The sequence below is a fragment of the Dendrobates tinctorius genome, unplaced genomic scaffold (assembly GCF_039654945.1).
Source record: "Dendrobates tinctorius isolate UK_male_01 unplaced genomic scaffold, ASM3965494v1 ptg000084l, whole genome shotgun sequence".
In the NCBI taxonomy this organism is placed as follows: Eukaryota; Metazoa; Chordata; class Amphibia; order Anura; family Dendrobatidae; genus Dendrobates; species Dendrobates tinctorius.
The window spans coordinates 48,496,687-48,512,087 of record NW_027361752.1 but is presented as its reverse complement, the minus strand read 5'-3'; the positions used below and the strand labels follow the sequence as shown (position 1 = coordinate 48,512,087).

General features: G+C 48.9%; 1 protein-coding gene across 2 annotated transcripts; it reads left to right on the top strand.

Annotated features, from left to right (window-relative positions):
* The first annotated feature begins 487 nt into the window (after positions 1-487).
* VPS26C (VPS26 endosomal protein sorting factor C) lies at positions 488-12,011 on the top strand. 2 transcript variants are annotated; one of them, XR_012233965.1, is made up of 9 exons: positions 488-652; positions 1,706-1,849; positions 2,022-2,171; positions 2,620-2,700; positions 8,163-8,237; positions 9,809-9,959; positions 11,320-11,472; positions 11,562-11,714; positions 11,831-12,011. XR_012233965.1 is itself a non-coding variant. In XM_073584668.1 (8 exons), the coding sequence occupies exons 1-8, from the start codon at positions 518-520 to the stop codon at positions 11,642-11,644; spliced, it is 972 nt and encodes a 323-aa protein (XP_073440769.1). In that variant the 5' UTR covers positions 488-517; the 3' UTR covers positions 11,645-12,011. The 2 variants fall into 2 exon arrangements, 1 of the variants encoding a protein (XP_073440769.1); XM_073584668.1 differs by having other exon boundaries at positions 11,562-12,011.
* Positions 12,012-15,401: the final 3,390 nt, after the last annotated feature.

Here is a 15,401-nt window from a genome sequence, read left to right as displayed (position 1 = left end):
CTTTTAAGTGTATTCACATTAGGACGAAACGCTGCTTTGTATTAGAAAAATATTCAGGATTGAGAGTCCTCAGTAGTTGATACCTTTTAATGGCTAACTGAAAAGATGGTAACACATTGCAAGCTTTCGAGACTACTCAGGTCTCTTCATCAGGCTAGACTAATACAAAATCTGAAGTCACATATTTCTGCACAATACAGCCTAGAAAAAATGCAATAGATAAGACAAGTGACGTGAAGCAGAACTATCAATATGGGAGAGGGAGAAACATAAATATAAACATTGGACCAGTTCATAGATAAGGAGTCCGTATTATATATATATATATACTATATATGTTGTTGAAGCTGTAAAAAAAAGAAAAAAAACAGCAAAAAAAAAGAATGCAGAATAATAAGAAACCAAGTTCAGCATTGTGAGGAGGAGGAGGAAGGAGGGTGTAGGCAGGCGTGTTGCCAATAAAGCTGGTTGATAGAAAAAAAAAATGCATTGCTGGTCGGTGAGGCAGGGAGTGATCATGTGCTCGGCTAGTCATGTGACTTTCTTCTTCCTTAGGCGGTACCACAGAGGAGGAGAAGCAGGAGGAGGAGGAGAGATGGCCACCGTGCTGGACATCAAGATCAAGAGGGCCAACAAGGTCTACAGAGAGGGGGTAAGAGCAGAGGAGCCCCCAGTGCTGGCACTGCTGCTGCAGATCACCCTCCTCTACAAAACTACATCTCCCAGCATGCCTTGTGTCACTGTTGAAGTGGGAATTCTGGGTGTTGTAGTCCCACCAGAGCAGAAGATGAGTGCAGAGTCCAAGACCTCCCAGACATTAACCCCTTATCGCCACAACCAGGTTTTTTTTTTTTTTTGCTTTCTCTTAAAGCCGATAACATTTTTTTTTTCCCTCCCCGAGACAAGTTTGTTTCCTAACAAAAAATATAAAAATCTTCTCTTTCGTCGACCGTTGTCTGAAAATCCTAACAATGCGAGCGTTTTTGTTTTGTTTTTTTTATACCACATTGGTGCCACATAACATTTTAATTGCTTTTGTAGCAGAGATGCAACAACCAAAATTTTCGCATTTTATTTTTTCACCAAAAAATAATTTTATGGACATGGCGATACTGAATTTTTTTTTTAAATTTTTTTACATTTCCAAATAAAACTTTTTTTTTTTTTAAATTCCCTTTCTTTTTCTTCTCCCTCGGGGACTACATTCTGCGTCCGATCACTTGTGCTGTATACTGGGGTACTATAGTATTGCAATAGACTAATGTGTCTGGGCTTCATAGGAGCACCTAGATGACGGGACCCTTCACTTGGCCCCCAGCTGCCGCGGCAATCCATCTGCTCCCCACAGTCTCCTCATGGGGGAGCTACAGGCACTGGATCGAGCTGCTTGTGAGAGATGGACGGTGATGTCTAGAAGGTTGCACAGCAGCGATCGGACCTAGCTCAGGTTGCTGCTGTTACAGCAGGTGATGGCTGTATAATACCGCCAACTCCTGCCCTGTATAGAGCGAGAATCGCCGGGCCTCATACGCCCCCACCGGGCCTCATACGCCCACACCGGACTTGGGATGTAATCGAGTATCCCATATCGAGAAGGCCTACCCTTTTATAAGGACAGAGCCGCTGGCAGGTGTATCCCCATACAGAATACCGCCATCACTTGCTCTTTTCTCATTGCTGCTGCTCTTTTACATGTCCCCGATAGGAGGTGTTATCCGGAGTAGTCGTCATCGTGAGCAAAGATGCGGTCCAGCACCAGGGGATCTGGCTGACCATGGAGGGCTCCGTCAGTCTGCAGCTCAGCGCCAAGAGCGTCGGCGTGTTTGAAGCTTTCTATAATTCGGTGAAGGTAAGAGGAGGGGTCCCGAGCGTCATCTCTATGGCGGTATAATGGGCTTTTCCATGGTGTAAACCCCTCTACCATATGCCGTCCGATCCCCGGTGACTGCTGGGAATCCCGCGTGTGATATCTTACGGTAACGTCACAGAGTAAAGAAAACGATTCTACTGACTTATTGCAGCCGATCCAGATAATCAGCAACACGGTAGAAATGGTGAAACCTGGGAAGCTCCCCGGTGGGAAGACGGAAATCCCTTTTGAGTTCCCGCTTATCATAAAGAGCAACAAGGTTCTGTACGAGACGTACCACGGAGTGTTTGTGAACATTCAGGTGAGCGCGCAGCCGCACTGCGCAGGATGGGATTGTATCTGGGAAATAGAATGACGCCATTTCACAAACAACCTTGTTTAACCCTTACCGGTCCCTCGACGACCAAATAAAATCCATGGTGGAGTTGCATTTTTTTTTTTTTCCCAATATTTGACTCCACTTGGATTTTATTTTATTCCCGTTCTCCAGTACAATATATAGTAAAGTGAATGGTGTCGCTCAATGCTACAACTCAATGTGCAGAAAAAAAAAATAAAATCCTGATACCTATGTGTGGAGGGAATTAAATAAATAGTGCAAAAATGAAAACTTGCCTTGTCGTGACGAGCGTTTAAAAAAAAAAAAAAAAAGTAAATGAAACCACTTTGCAAATAAATTTTAATAATAAAAAACAAATCCCGGTTAGTTTCTGGCTGAGCGCATTGACCGGGTATATTTCTGCCCACAGTATACTCTGCGCTGTGACATGAAGAGATCTCTGCTGGCCAAGGACCTGACAAAGAGCTGCGAGTTCATCATTCATGTACAAGTAAGTGTTCTGAGCGAGTGCAGCATCGCCACTGCCAGGATGGAGACATTTATCTATTGAGGCTGACCTGCAGATTCACATCAATTAATAAAAACAAACCTCCAGCTTCACACCATCCCGGGTTCCCCTGGCGGTTGCGGACCGTCGTTCCCGGGTTCCCCTGGCGGTTGCGGACCGTCGTTCCCGGGTTCCCCTGGCGGTTGCGGACCGTCGTTCCCGGGGTCCCCTGGCGGTTGCGGACCGTCGTTCCCGGGGTCCCCTGGCGGTTGCGGACCGTCGTTCCCGGGGTCCCCTGGCGGTCACTTGACTTTGGCAGCAGTCGTCACATAAGTTTACATTTTTTGGCTGCAGCCTTCACTATTCCTTGAGCAAAAAAAGTGTGGGAAGCATTTGTCACACGCTGACATGGGTGCTTGGCTTCACCGTTGAGACGGCACATCCACTTCTGATTTCTGTTTGGGCCATTGCCACCAATGTTTCCACATAAGAATAGTATAGATGGGAGCTTGAAGGAGGGCGTGTGGATCAGTGAGCAGAAAAGATTGTGTGGAGACTGGAGAGGGATTAATGTATCTAAGTGATCAGGGAGGGCGGAAAGGGAGACATAGCAGGTGGAAACTTGGAGTGGGAAATGATGTGGATTGCAGGGCACTTAGAGATCAGGGGATCTAAGTAATCAGGGAGGGTAGAGAGGAAGGTAGAGGATGTGCCTGCACATTGAGAGGGAGCAGGGGAAAGACAAACATTTCAGCACACTGCTAATGAAGGAGACATGCAGACTGAAATTCAGTTGTTTTTACCTTCAGATAAGATTCTGCAACTTTTTTAATGTAAAAATCACTTTTCCCTTTGGCTTTTAACAACCTGATAGGAAAGGATAGCTTATATGTACTGGCCATGACCTTGTCTTTGGGGTAAATGGCCGATGATGCGGGTGCAGGGTCCGAGAGGATGAAGAGGCTCCCCGTGTCTTGTGCGGTTGGCACTAGGTATAACGCACTGCATCAGCTTTGTCTGGCTCATCCCTTTAAAATGCAGCCAGACACTAAAGGATTCCTATAGGACAGAATGCATCTGTAGTGTCGGTGGTGGGGTGCCGAGCTGGGGGGGGGTGGTCCTACTTTTGTACCGCGCAGAGATGATAACAGAGACTCAATGAGGCAGATTCTGGGTGCAACAGGTCCAAGTTTATTTCATTACTTGCCGTCCGCCTGACGGCCTCCGCAGCACACCGCACGTTTCTTCACTTATCGGCCCTCCGTTTCCAGAGCCGTTTACACACCGTACTTTTACAATAGGGACGTACATATGCGTACTGTCCCTCCTTCACTTGTTCGACGCTCCTGACAGGTCCGCCACTGTGGCCGCCCTAGGCCCAATAACCAACAGCGCTTTCACTGGTCAGTCGTCGTGTCAAATACGGTATATGGCACTCACTGCCTCGTCTCTTCTGCGGTATCTTTCTGTCAGGACCACCCCCTGACGTTTCCTCTCCTCAGTCCCCTTGGTCGGATTCTCCTCAGGGCACACAGACTGGCGAAGTCCTCCTGTCACCTGGGCTCCCCCTGGGGACTGGAACCTTCTGGAACCCTCCCTCAGTATTTATAACTTCCCCGGTTCCTTGAAACTGTCACTAACTGTCACCACGCCCCCCATGACCAACGGTTTCTAAAGCCCTAAGCTGCTGTAAAGTCCTTTGCTCACACTCCACCCTGCCATCTAATGGTCATCCCAAGGTACTGCACGTCCACTACACTTTCCTAGTTGTTTCCCCACTGTAATCACTGACTCCTACCTACACTGTGCAAACCTATCTTTCTTCACTCTGACTAGTCCGTCCGTCCGTCAGGTCACCTTCCCTACACTCCCCCTTCCTTTGTCCATTGTCGTCCTCGACAATCGTCATCCCTGCCTTCGTCGTTCTGAATCTACACCTACATTCTGTTGTCGGACCAGAAGTTGAGCCAAACCCACTATCTGCGGGGGCCGAACCATACTGGGAGCACTATGCTCTGAGCAGCCTACTGCTACTCACCAGCGCGCACGCCACATGACAACGTCTTTCAAATTGGGCAAGGTACACCCGCATTCTCTCTACGGCGTGTATCTTTCCCCTACTGTTACCTTTCACTATCCGGTACGCCATGATCGAGGCCACTCACCTACCAGATCATTGCCGGCGCCCGCCTTTCCTTCTTCAGGGGTGTCCGTGGTGTTGGGGACCTGACCTAGGACGGCTGTCTTTCTCACGTCTTCCAACTCATTTTCCTTCTTTCAATTACATGTCATGGTCGGCGTCCCGGTCTCCCAGACCTCAACTCTTAGATCCCTACCGGATCTCACACTTTCCTTTGGTCCCGCAGACCTTCCCTTACCCGGACCTGTTGCATTTTACTTTGCATATTATACATCATACAACTTTATAATAGCACAAGTACCCATTTTTTTATAATTTTTTTTTTTTTTTCCATTTTCTCTTACTTTTAAAACCAAAATATAACATAACATTGCATTTCCTCTTTCCTCCTCCCCCCCTTCCTTGGACCTGGACACTCCTCCACTTTTCCGTATCCCCGTTCTGTCAGGTAAACATATTTTCGTATATAAAGAACATAGAAAGAAGAAAGAAAGAGAGAGAAAATAGTTGCATCAGTTAAACAACAACAAAACTTTTTCCTAAATGCAACTGTCCTTATAATCTGCACAACGGTGCATCGAACTCCTGACAGTCTATACCACTCTCAATGGACAGAGGTGAGGGCTCCACGGGGATACTGAGGGTGTCCATTCAAGTCCTCTTCTTTTCCATGACGGCCTCTCCTTGAGTGTGGAGCAGGTTCCACACTTCCTGCTCCCGGGCCTTTTTCTTCCTGATCACCTCCGCTTCCCACACGGAGGGAACAGCACGGGCCCTGGAGTCCGGTGGGCGGGACTCCGCTGAAAAAGACCGCAAGACAGAAACGGCCGAAGATTTCTGCGGCCCAGCAGCCGCTGGGGTCAGGTGGCAAATGGGGAGAACCGGGTCCTCGGGGGCTGGAATCACAGGGCCCGCTAAATCGGTCGCAGCCGACTCCAGCAGCGGCATAACCGCGGCCTCAGGACAGGCCGCATCCACTACTTCCAACGGAGTCGGAGTAACGGCCGATTTCAACAATGCAGCTGCTATTAGCAGGGAAAGCGCAGCAGCATCTTCTTTGGGTGAGCTCTGCACTGGTGACTCCGGGCGGGGTAGTTCGGGGACATGAGCGGGGACCTCGCTCAGCTCTGCATACACCACGGGGCCCGTGGTAACTAGGCCTTCCGGTGCGCAGGGGGCCGCGTGCTGCAGCAGAATGGTGGGGGCCGCTTGCGGAGGCACTGGTAGGGCCGGGGGTACTCTCACCTTCCCCGGCGCTGCGGCCTCCGTTCCATCATCACGCAGTTTCCCCCGCAGCCTCCGTTCCTTGCTCCACTGTCCTGCGGGCCTTCCCTCCGGACTCGGGGGCTCCGCTGAGAAGTCCTCTGCTGGTATTGGTGGCAGCCGTTCTCGCTGACTCCCCTCAGGCTCCGCTCCCCGGCTCAGCATCCCGCTGCCTGCCCGTAAATCTGAAGATGACTTCTGGTGCAGCTCCATCTCTCGCCGCCATTGCCACTCTAGGCGGCCGATGCCCCGACACCCGCAGCATCTCATACCGTCCGTTGGGCAGCACTCGAATGGCGTCAGACAGCCGCAGCCAAGTTTTTCTTCTGTGCCACTCCTCCTGCTGGGTGGGGCGTTGGCAGACCTTTCCATCCATCTGCCAGGGTCCAATATATGGAAACGTCGGTCTCCGGGCATATATTGCTTCCTTTTGGGGTACGTTGGAGGGGGTCCCAGTCCATTCTGAACAACTGCAAACACCCGGACCTCTCCTCTGCGCTGAAGTAATACCGCCATCTTGGGCAGAATCAGCTACTGCCTTGGATCCTCTGCAAGCAACACAGATCCGACACAGCGTCCCAATTTGTAATCCACAGGTCAGTAATTTTTAGTCCACAGGTGTTTATAATCCGAAATAGAGCAGTCCAAGTTTTCCTCAGTCCTTCAGTTGCAGGCCTGCCGCAGAAGATAGCGTATTAGCGGCGGCGATCCTGCCGACTACGCCAAATGTAGTGTCGGTGGTGGGGTGCCGAGCTGGGGGGGGGGTGGTCCTACTTTTGTACCGCGCAGAGATGATAACAGAGACTCGATGAGGCAGATTCTGGGTGCAACAGGTCCAAGTTTATTTCATTACTTGCCGTCCGCCTGACGGCCTCCGCAGCACACCGCACGTTTCTTCACTTATCGGCCCTCCGTTTCCAGAGCCGTTTACACACCGTACTTTTACAATAGGGACGTACATATGCGTACTGTCCCTCCTTCACTTGTTCGACGCTCCTGACAGGTCCGCCACTGTGGCCGCCCTAGGCCCAATAACCAACAGCGCTTTCACTGGTCAGTCGTCGTGTCAAATACGATATATGGCACTCACTGCCTCGTCTCTTCTGCGGTATCTTTCTGTCAGGACCACCCCCTGACGTTTCCTCTCCTCAGTCCCCTTGGTCGGATTCTCCTCAGGGCACACAGACTGGCGAAGTCCTCCTGTCACCTGGGCTCCCCCTGGGGACTGGAACCTTCTGGAACCCTCCCTCAGTATTTATAACTTCCCCGTTCCTTGAAACTGTCACTAACTGTCACTCCGCCCCCCATGACCAACGGTTTCTAAAGCACTAAGCTGCTGTAAAGTCCTTTGCTCACACTCCACCCTGCCATCTAATGGTCATCCCAAGGTAATGCACGTCCACTACACTTTCCTAGTTGTTTCCCCACTGTAATCACTGACTCCTACCTACACTGTGCAAACCTATCTTTCTTCACTCTGACTAGTCCGTCCGTCCGTCAGGTCACCTTCCCTACACATCCAAGCTGTGGCCATGTGTCGCCCCCTACTGGACAGTGACTGCCATCGCCATCAGTTGCTTACAGGAGAGGAATGTGAATGTATGTGCTGGGCAATGAGGATGAAATATGGATGGGTACATCACCGTACCAGGCACAGTCTTCTCGGTCTGTGCCCATAACGCTGCGGGCACACTGTGTGCCGCCATATAGTAACGTGACGGTAATGGAGAACATCCCACGTCCGAAAACCGAAGAGCAGAGAGCTGTACACCGCCCTCTCTGGTGGTCACATAGGCCATAGAGTGGATGTCATGCGTGCAACCTCCATTTATGACGGGTCTGTGATGCCGGATTCAGGGCTTTGGGATCCGGGAGGTCAGATCCCTTGGGATCAGCAGATTATTCCCTATCGTGTGTAGAAGATCACTTGCTATATTCTACGATAGATATTACCTGGTAATTAAATCTGAACTCCTTTCCTCCGTACAATCAATGTTGTTTTTTTTTTCTGTATGTCGTTAATCCTTCCATACTATTATTTTTTTTTCTTTCTGTATTTCAGCCACAGAAGGGCATACAGACCCCGAGCCCGGTCGACTTCACTATAACACCAGAGACTTTACAGAACGTTAAAGAGGTACGTGTGACCCAGGACATCATGGCTGACAGCGGTTTATTACTTTAGGTCAAGTGGTGTCACCCGGAGACATCCGCAGTAGTGATGAGCGAGCGTGCTGGGATAAGGTGTTATCTGAGCATGCTCGGGTACTGAGCGAGTGTCTTCGGCTTGCTCGAAAAATGTATTTGAGACCCTGCGGCTGCATGTCTCGCGGCTGTTCAACACATGCAGGGGTTGCCTAACAAACAGACATTCCCTGCATGTGTCGAACAGCCGCAAGACAAGCAGCTGCGGGGACTCGACCATATTTTTTTAAGCACACTGAAGACACTCCGTCTGTACCCGAGTATGCTCAGATAACACCTGAACCCAGCACGTTCTCTCCACTAGTCCTCAGGGTGCAAATGTATTGTCACCTACAGTGTAATAAATCATGCGCTGGATGGCCTTCAGGAGTCAGTGTGAGGTCAGCGGCTGTGCGAGTCTCGGTGACTACTCCAGGGCTCCATAGATGGGGGGAAAATAGCTGCTGTAACTTATCTAGTCGCGCAGAAGACGCCACGAGCATAGCTGAGTTCTCAGTACAACAAACATTGGGGAGAAAATTATTTGAGACAGAACTGCGTCAGGAAAAAGTTTCAAATTTTAGCAAAAATTTGAGCAAAAATGTAAAACTTTATCCAGTCAGTCATGACGGCACAATGAGAGCGGCACAGGAAGCTTGCTGTTCCAAAAAAAAAAAAAGGTGAAACCTCCCACCAGACCTCAGGGGTTTCATGTCCAGGGATACAGACTTGTGGATTTCTAGGTACTGCCTGAGATTTATGGCAGGGAAAGGTTTTATTTATATTTCTTTATTTCACGGCTGGATTGGTGCATGTTCCCTGCCGCCGTCTTTCTATTCTCGATTCCGCTCCGGTCGTTCTCCAGTTGATTGTGACCGGCCGGATCTCTCCAGTCTTTGCTGGGCAACTTCTCAATGCAAGTCAGAATGAGGGCAGGTTAAGGGTTAAATGACATTTTCCTAATCTTCTGCACCAGAGTGGTGTCCAGTGCTGCCATCTGCTGGTGAGTGGCGGAAATGCAGCCCATATTTATATATATTTTTTTTTTTTTATTTCTTTCCCATTAATATTTTAAGTGTGAATTTTAGCTGCACATTATAAATGTGACATATAAAGCAAATCCACAGATGTTTAATAGTGCGGTGAACGTCGGGATTTATGGCCAGTCCACCTGGCACCCCGGTTATGAATTAGAGACTCTCCTGCTCTGTTCCCGTGTGCCGTGTATAGGAAACATCACAACAGAGACCCGTTCAGGATCATTTGTGAGAACCTGACACAAGAAGACATAGACGCCCTGAGCCTGCAGACTGGTACAGGACGGACCTTCCCGGAGAGCCGAGCACCCAGGACTCGGCACATTTCTACTGTATAAGGCTCCTGGGACTTGGAACAAGTTGTACAAAAGTCAGAAGCTAATAAAGACAAGAGCCGCACTGGCCGGGGAGGAAAATGGAGTTTATACAGATTGTTACACTGAAGCCGGTCACTTTCCTTAGTAAATGTGTGTTCCGTGTGTTGCAGAGAGCCGCGCTGCCTCGATTTCTCATCAGAGGACATCTTGACTCCACCAACTGCGTCATCACTCAGCCTCTCACAGGGGAGCTGCTGGTCGAGACGTCGGAGGTCGCCATCAAGAGTATCGAGCTGCAACTGGTCCGGGTGGAGACATGCGGTGAGTGAACGGTCACCAGGAATAGCGGGTGCGCGATCAGGAGAGACTGACCAAACCAACTGCTGAGTATCAGGTACATGGTCCGACCACAGGACTCCTGGCCAAACTACCAGCCTGACCAGATACATTGTCATGGGAATGCACCTCACCATGCAGTGTGGATTACTGGGACGTGTAGTTGTCCAAGAGCAGCACGGCCAGTGGCAGAGTTGTATTGTAAACTGAAAAGAACTCCTTCCCGATGTAGGATGTTCAGGTGCGACTGTATAACGCAGGACTAGGCTATGAGCCCACGCCATGCCTGGCAGATCCCATCTGCATTATACAGCTTGCACCCGCCTCTACCAAGGTCTCTGATCATTTACATGCTGCCGTCCAATCTCTGATAGCAGCATTTACATTGTTCAGTTGTGTGCGCTCCTGGTCATTTTCTCAGAAGTCTCTCATCCTGAAAAAGATGGAATAAAAAGCGATCAAAACATCATGTTTGCCCAGAATCGGAACCGATAGAAGACAGCGTTTGCCCAGAATCGGAACCGATAGAAGACAGCGTTTGCCCAGAATCGGAACCGATAGAAGACAGCGTTTGCCCAGAATCGGAACCGATAGAAGACAGCGTTTGCCCAGAATCGGAACCGATAGAAGACAGCGTTTGCCCAGAATCGGAACCGATAGAAGACAGCGTTTGCCCAGAATCGGAACCGGTAGAAGACAGCGTTTGCCCAGAATCGGAACCGATAGAAGACAGCGTTTGCCCAGAATCTGAACTGATAGAAGTGTTTGCCCAGAATCAGAACCGATAGAACCAATAGAGGCTACAGCTCACCACAGAAAAAAAACCCTTGCACAGCTCCATAAACGGGAGAGAAAAAAAAACACATTATGGATGTCCAAAAAAATGACTTTTTTACTGAAAAAAGCCTACAAGAATATAATTGTATTGACCTTGATTTGCAGAATTTTCTTTTTGCACCTCGTTTTTAGTTACATGGCATAAAACTAGAACTTGTCCCTTCAAAAAGATGTCCTCATCTGGTTGAAAAAAAGTTATGGCTTTTGGAAGATGGGAATAAATAAAATAAAAATAAATATAATAAATAGAATAGAATAAATAAAATAAAAAAAAAAAAAATAATAAAAAAATAAAGTGACCAATTTAGGAATGGGAAAAATCCTTTATATAGAGTTGCATGATGGTGTGACTGCCTGCAGCTTGCACATAAAATTGTGACTGCACTCCTATCAGTTAGGGTATACTCCTAATTGGTGAAAAATTGGCTGGAAATTCATCTGTATATTACAGCACCAGACACCGGATGAGACTTTTTTTTTTTTTTTTGTGTTTTGCTTCTATTTCAAGGTTGTGCGGAAGGCTACGCCAGGGATGCCACCGAAATACAGAATATTCAGATAGCGGAGGGGGATGTGTGCCGAGGTCTCCCCATTCCAATCTATATGGTATTTCCCAGATTATTCACCTGCCCGACTCTGGAAACTACCAACTTTAAAATAGGTAAGTTTTTTTCTTTGCCTTCAATATACGGCTGAACGCACGGTATCTGTACTGACACGATGGTGATTAATGTCTCGTGTCCTCCGCAGAGTTTGAAGTCAACATTGTGGTGGTTCTTCAGGACGATCATCTGATCACAGAGAACTTCCCTCTCAAGTTGTATAGAATATAACACACAAACACTTGGGGTCCAATCCATTATTTTTTTTTTTTTTTACTGTTTTTTTGTTTTTTCCCTTAAGGTTGGTCATTTTGGGAAAGGTTTGGGTGTAAATGTTTTTTTTGCACTAAAAAGAAAAAAATAAATTCACTAATTTTTTGATTTTGCATAAACTCCATGAACCACGTGCTGCTGAAGAACTGGATGGAAAGACAACAAACCCTACAAATGATGATCCAACTACGGACAGCAGAGAAATCCCAAGTTATCACCAGCCTATATACCCATCGTAGACTTCTCCACCCTCCCATTAAACACAGTTCACAGGGTGATGCTGTTTTCATACATTTCTACAGTAAAACTTGTGTATTTTCCACTGCTGGTTTTGTTTTTTTTGTGTTCTTTGAACTTGTTTTATCCACCATGGTCCGGTACTAACCGAGGGTCTTTGGTGTGCTCGAAAAATATCAAGTCCTCGCTGCCGCACGGCTCCTGGCTGTTCAACCGCCGCAACACATGGACGGATTTCCTAACAAACAGGAAGTCCTTCCATGTGTTGCAGCTGTTGAACAGCCTCTTCCCCACCTATAGCGATCTGCGGTGGTGGATCTACCCAGTGTAAGTACCTTGCTAGGACTCAGGTCGCATTGATGGACTATATCCATTCGGATTAGCTTATTAGTTGCCTGTGAAACTTATTGCGGGGAAGACAAGGCTTCGCTCCAATCCTCCTCCAATAGGGAGGGAATTTCTTTCCTCAACCAACAATGGGGATGAGGGGCATCTCCGGCTTAGTAACTGGGTGTATAAAAAGGAGATCCCACCCCTTGGGTCCTTAGAATCCCAATCGGGGTATGAGGATATGAGAGAATTTCCAATGTCTGGGAACTGGGTATTTAGAGCAGGTACCTACAGATAGTGTCTGGGGATGTGATAAAGCTGTTCACATTGAAGGAAACAAGAACATTTTTGGGATATACCTTGTGCGGGGATCTTGACCCCCTAAGTTTGACCAAAACTGAGTGTCTTGGATATGTAGCAATTCGGGAAGAGCACCGTCGGGGGCTTTCATACTACGTTCAGGCACCTCTTCATTGGCCTCGTTGGAGCTTATGTCCGAACCCCCCACAAAACGGGGTTTGGGTACTTACACCACAGGTCCATAGATTAAAGTATAATGGTGAAGACAGAGCAAGTGTATCCTCTGATGTTCGTTATTTTCAGGAATATAAACCTGCAGGAGACGGGACCCCCAGACACAGACGTAGGAGACTGAATGTCCACCTCCAGGAAGCGTACACTCCTGAAAATGATACACGACCAATCTAATCTATAGCCCCGTTGGCTCATACGCCCGAATCACGTTTTGCTGGGGGGTCAGATTGGAGACTGAACGCAATGTTTAAGCGCCCTTATGCCATAAATGTTCAAATTGAGAAATCTTTTTGGTGGCTCTCCACACCAGAATGGAAACCCTGAACTAGGAAGGAGAGCGAGTATTGCTCTGGTATCTCCAAAACCCTACGAAGACTCAAAGAATGCGAAAGATGGGGTTCAGAAATCGGCAAATGATTATCTGCTATCCAGTGGTGTAGAAGGGAAGTTGGCTAGGCCAGTAGTATTCGACCTCGCTCACACTGCTGTATAACATGGCCTATGGATAAAACATTGCATAGCACTCGGCCCAATGTTATACGAGCCTCGGCTCACTATCACCCCTACAGGTCTATGTGTGCATGCGAAACATCAAACTGCACTCTGCTGTCCGATATACACAGACACAGGCAATGGAGGAGATGGAGACGTTACTTTCTCAGTCTCCTCCGCAGCTGTGCTGCTTTCATGCAAGAGAACTGACCCTCGGCTCACGGTCGCATCAGAGCAGGAGCCGAGGGTCAATTGCATCGGATGCTATACGCCGATATAGAAGTGCAAGCGTGCCGCCCCTGCCTCATCCCCGGGCCTCTGAGGAGTGGTCACTCTAATCCACATATAAAGGATTCTAAATAGGAGAGAAGATCACGGCACAGACCTGGGGGAAAGATGGAGGCGGAATGTTCCACAACGTATAGGAATGTAATGACTTCTATCATTTTAACCCCTTCGCAACACACGCCGTACTAGTACTATGTAGGAGGTGTGTTCACGCAAAGAGCAGTACTAGTACGGCGCCACGATCGAGCGGCCTCACACTGAGTGTCGCGGCGATCATGTGCGGGTGTCAGCTGTCTGTGACAGCTGACACCCCGCAGCAACGCCCACGATCAGTACTAGCATTTAACCCCTCTGATGCCACTGTCAGTAGTGACAGCGACATAGAGAAGCATTGCGCAGGGAGGAGGCGATATGATTCTAATTTGTTTGAAAATTGCGAAATTTTAAAATTTTTTGCAAAATTTCCTTTCTCGTTCGCCTTATTGGGGGACACAGAGACCATGGGTGTATGCTGCTGCCACTATGCACAAAAAAGGTTAGCTCCTCCTCCGCAGTGTACACCCCACCGACCGGCAGGAAGTTCCTCAGTTTAGCTTAGTGTCAGTAGGAGGTGGACACGGGTCTTTTATTAGACCCCTATCTACCTCGTCGTGCGTCGTTCCTTTACATCACACTGTTCAGGGTCGATGGTCGACTCAGGAATCAGCTCTGCAGATCAATGTCCTAGAGATACGGGCGATCCATCTAGCTCTCGTCCACTGGGAAAGGCGCCTCAAGGGCCTGCCTGTCAGGATTCAGACAGACAATGCCACAGCGGTGGCGTATATCAACCGCCAAGGGGGGACACGGAGTGTCTCAGCCCTGGCGGAAGTGTCCAGAATTCTTCAATGGGCAGAGACCTTTGTTCCAACGATTTCCGCGGTTCACATTCCCGGCGTGGACAACTGGGCCGCCGATTTCCTCAGCCGCGAGGGTCTCGCGGCAGGGTAATGGTCCCTACATCCGGAGGTGTTTCATCTGCTCTGCCGTCGGTGGGGAACCCCGGATGTAGACCTCATGGCATCTCGCCTCAACAGGAAAGTACCACAATTCGTGTCCAGGTCTCGGGACCCTCTGGCAGTGGGCGCCGACGCTCTGGCCGTCCCTTGGTCACAGTTCGTGCTCCCCTACCTGTTCCCTCCTCTGCCTCTTCTTCCCAAGTTGTTGAAGAAAATCAAAGCAGAGGGGATTCCAGTCATCCTCATCGCCCCGAATTGGCCCAGGTGGTCTTGATTCGCAGACATTGTCAACCTTCTCGCGGACGCCCCCTGGAAGCTTCCCGACGGGCAGATCTGCTGTCTCAAGGCCCGATTTGCCACCCCAATTCTCGGTCGCTCAATTTAACGGCGTGGCTGTTGAGACCGAGGTTTTGAGACGGGCAGGATTCTCTGATCGGGTAATTCATACCATGATCCGCGCCAGAAAGCCTTCTTCGAAGATCTATTACCGTACTTGGAAAGCCTATTTCTCCTGGTGTGAGGCCAATGACATCGCGCCCTTGGTTTTTTCGCTCCATTCTATTCTGGCGTTTCTTCAGGCAGGGCTGGATGCGGGGCTTGCTCTCAGTTCCTTGAAGGGTCAAGTTTCGGCACTGTCCATTTTATTTCAGAAAACGCTAGCCTCCCGGCCCCAGGTCAAAACCTTCCTCCAGGGTGTGGCTCACATGGTTCCTCCGTACCGAGCTCCCGTGGATCCTTGGGATCTTAATTTGGTTCTTCAGGTTCTGCAGGGTCCTCCTTTTGAACCTCTCAGGGACGTTTCCCTTTCCCTCCTTTCTTGGAAAGTGGCCTTTCTG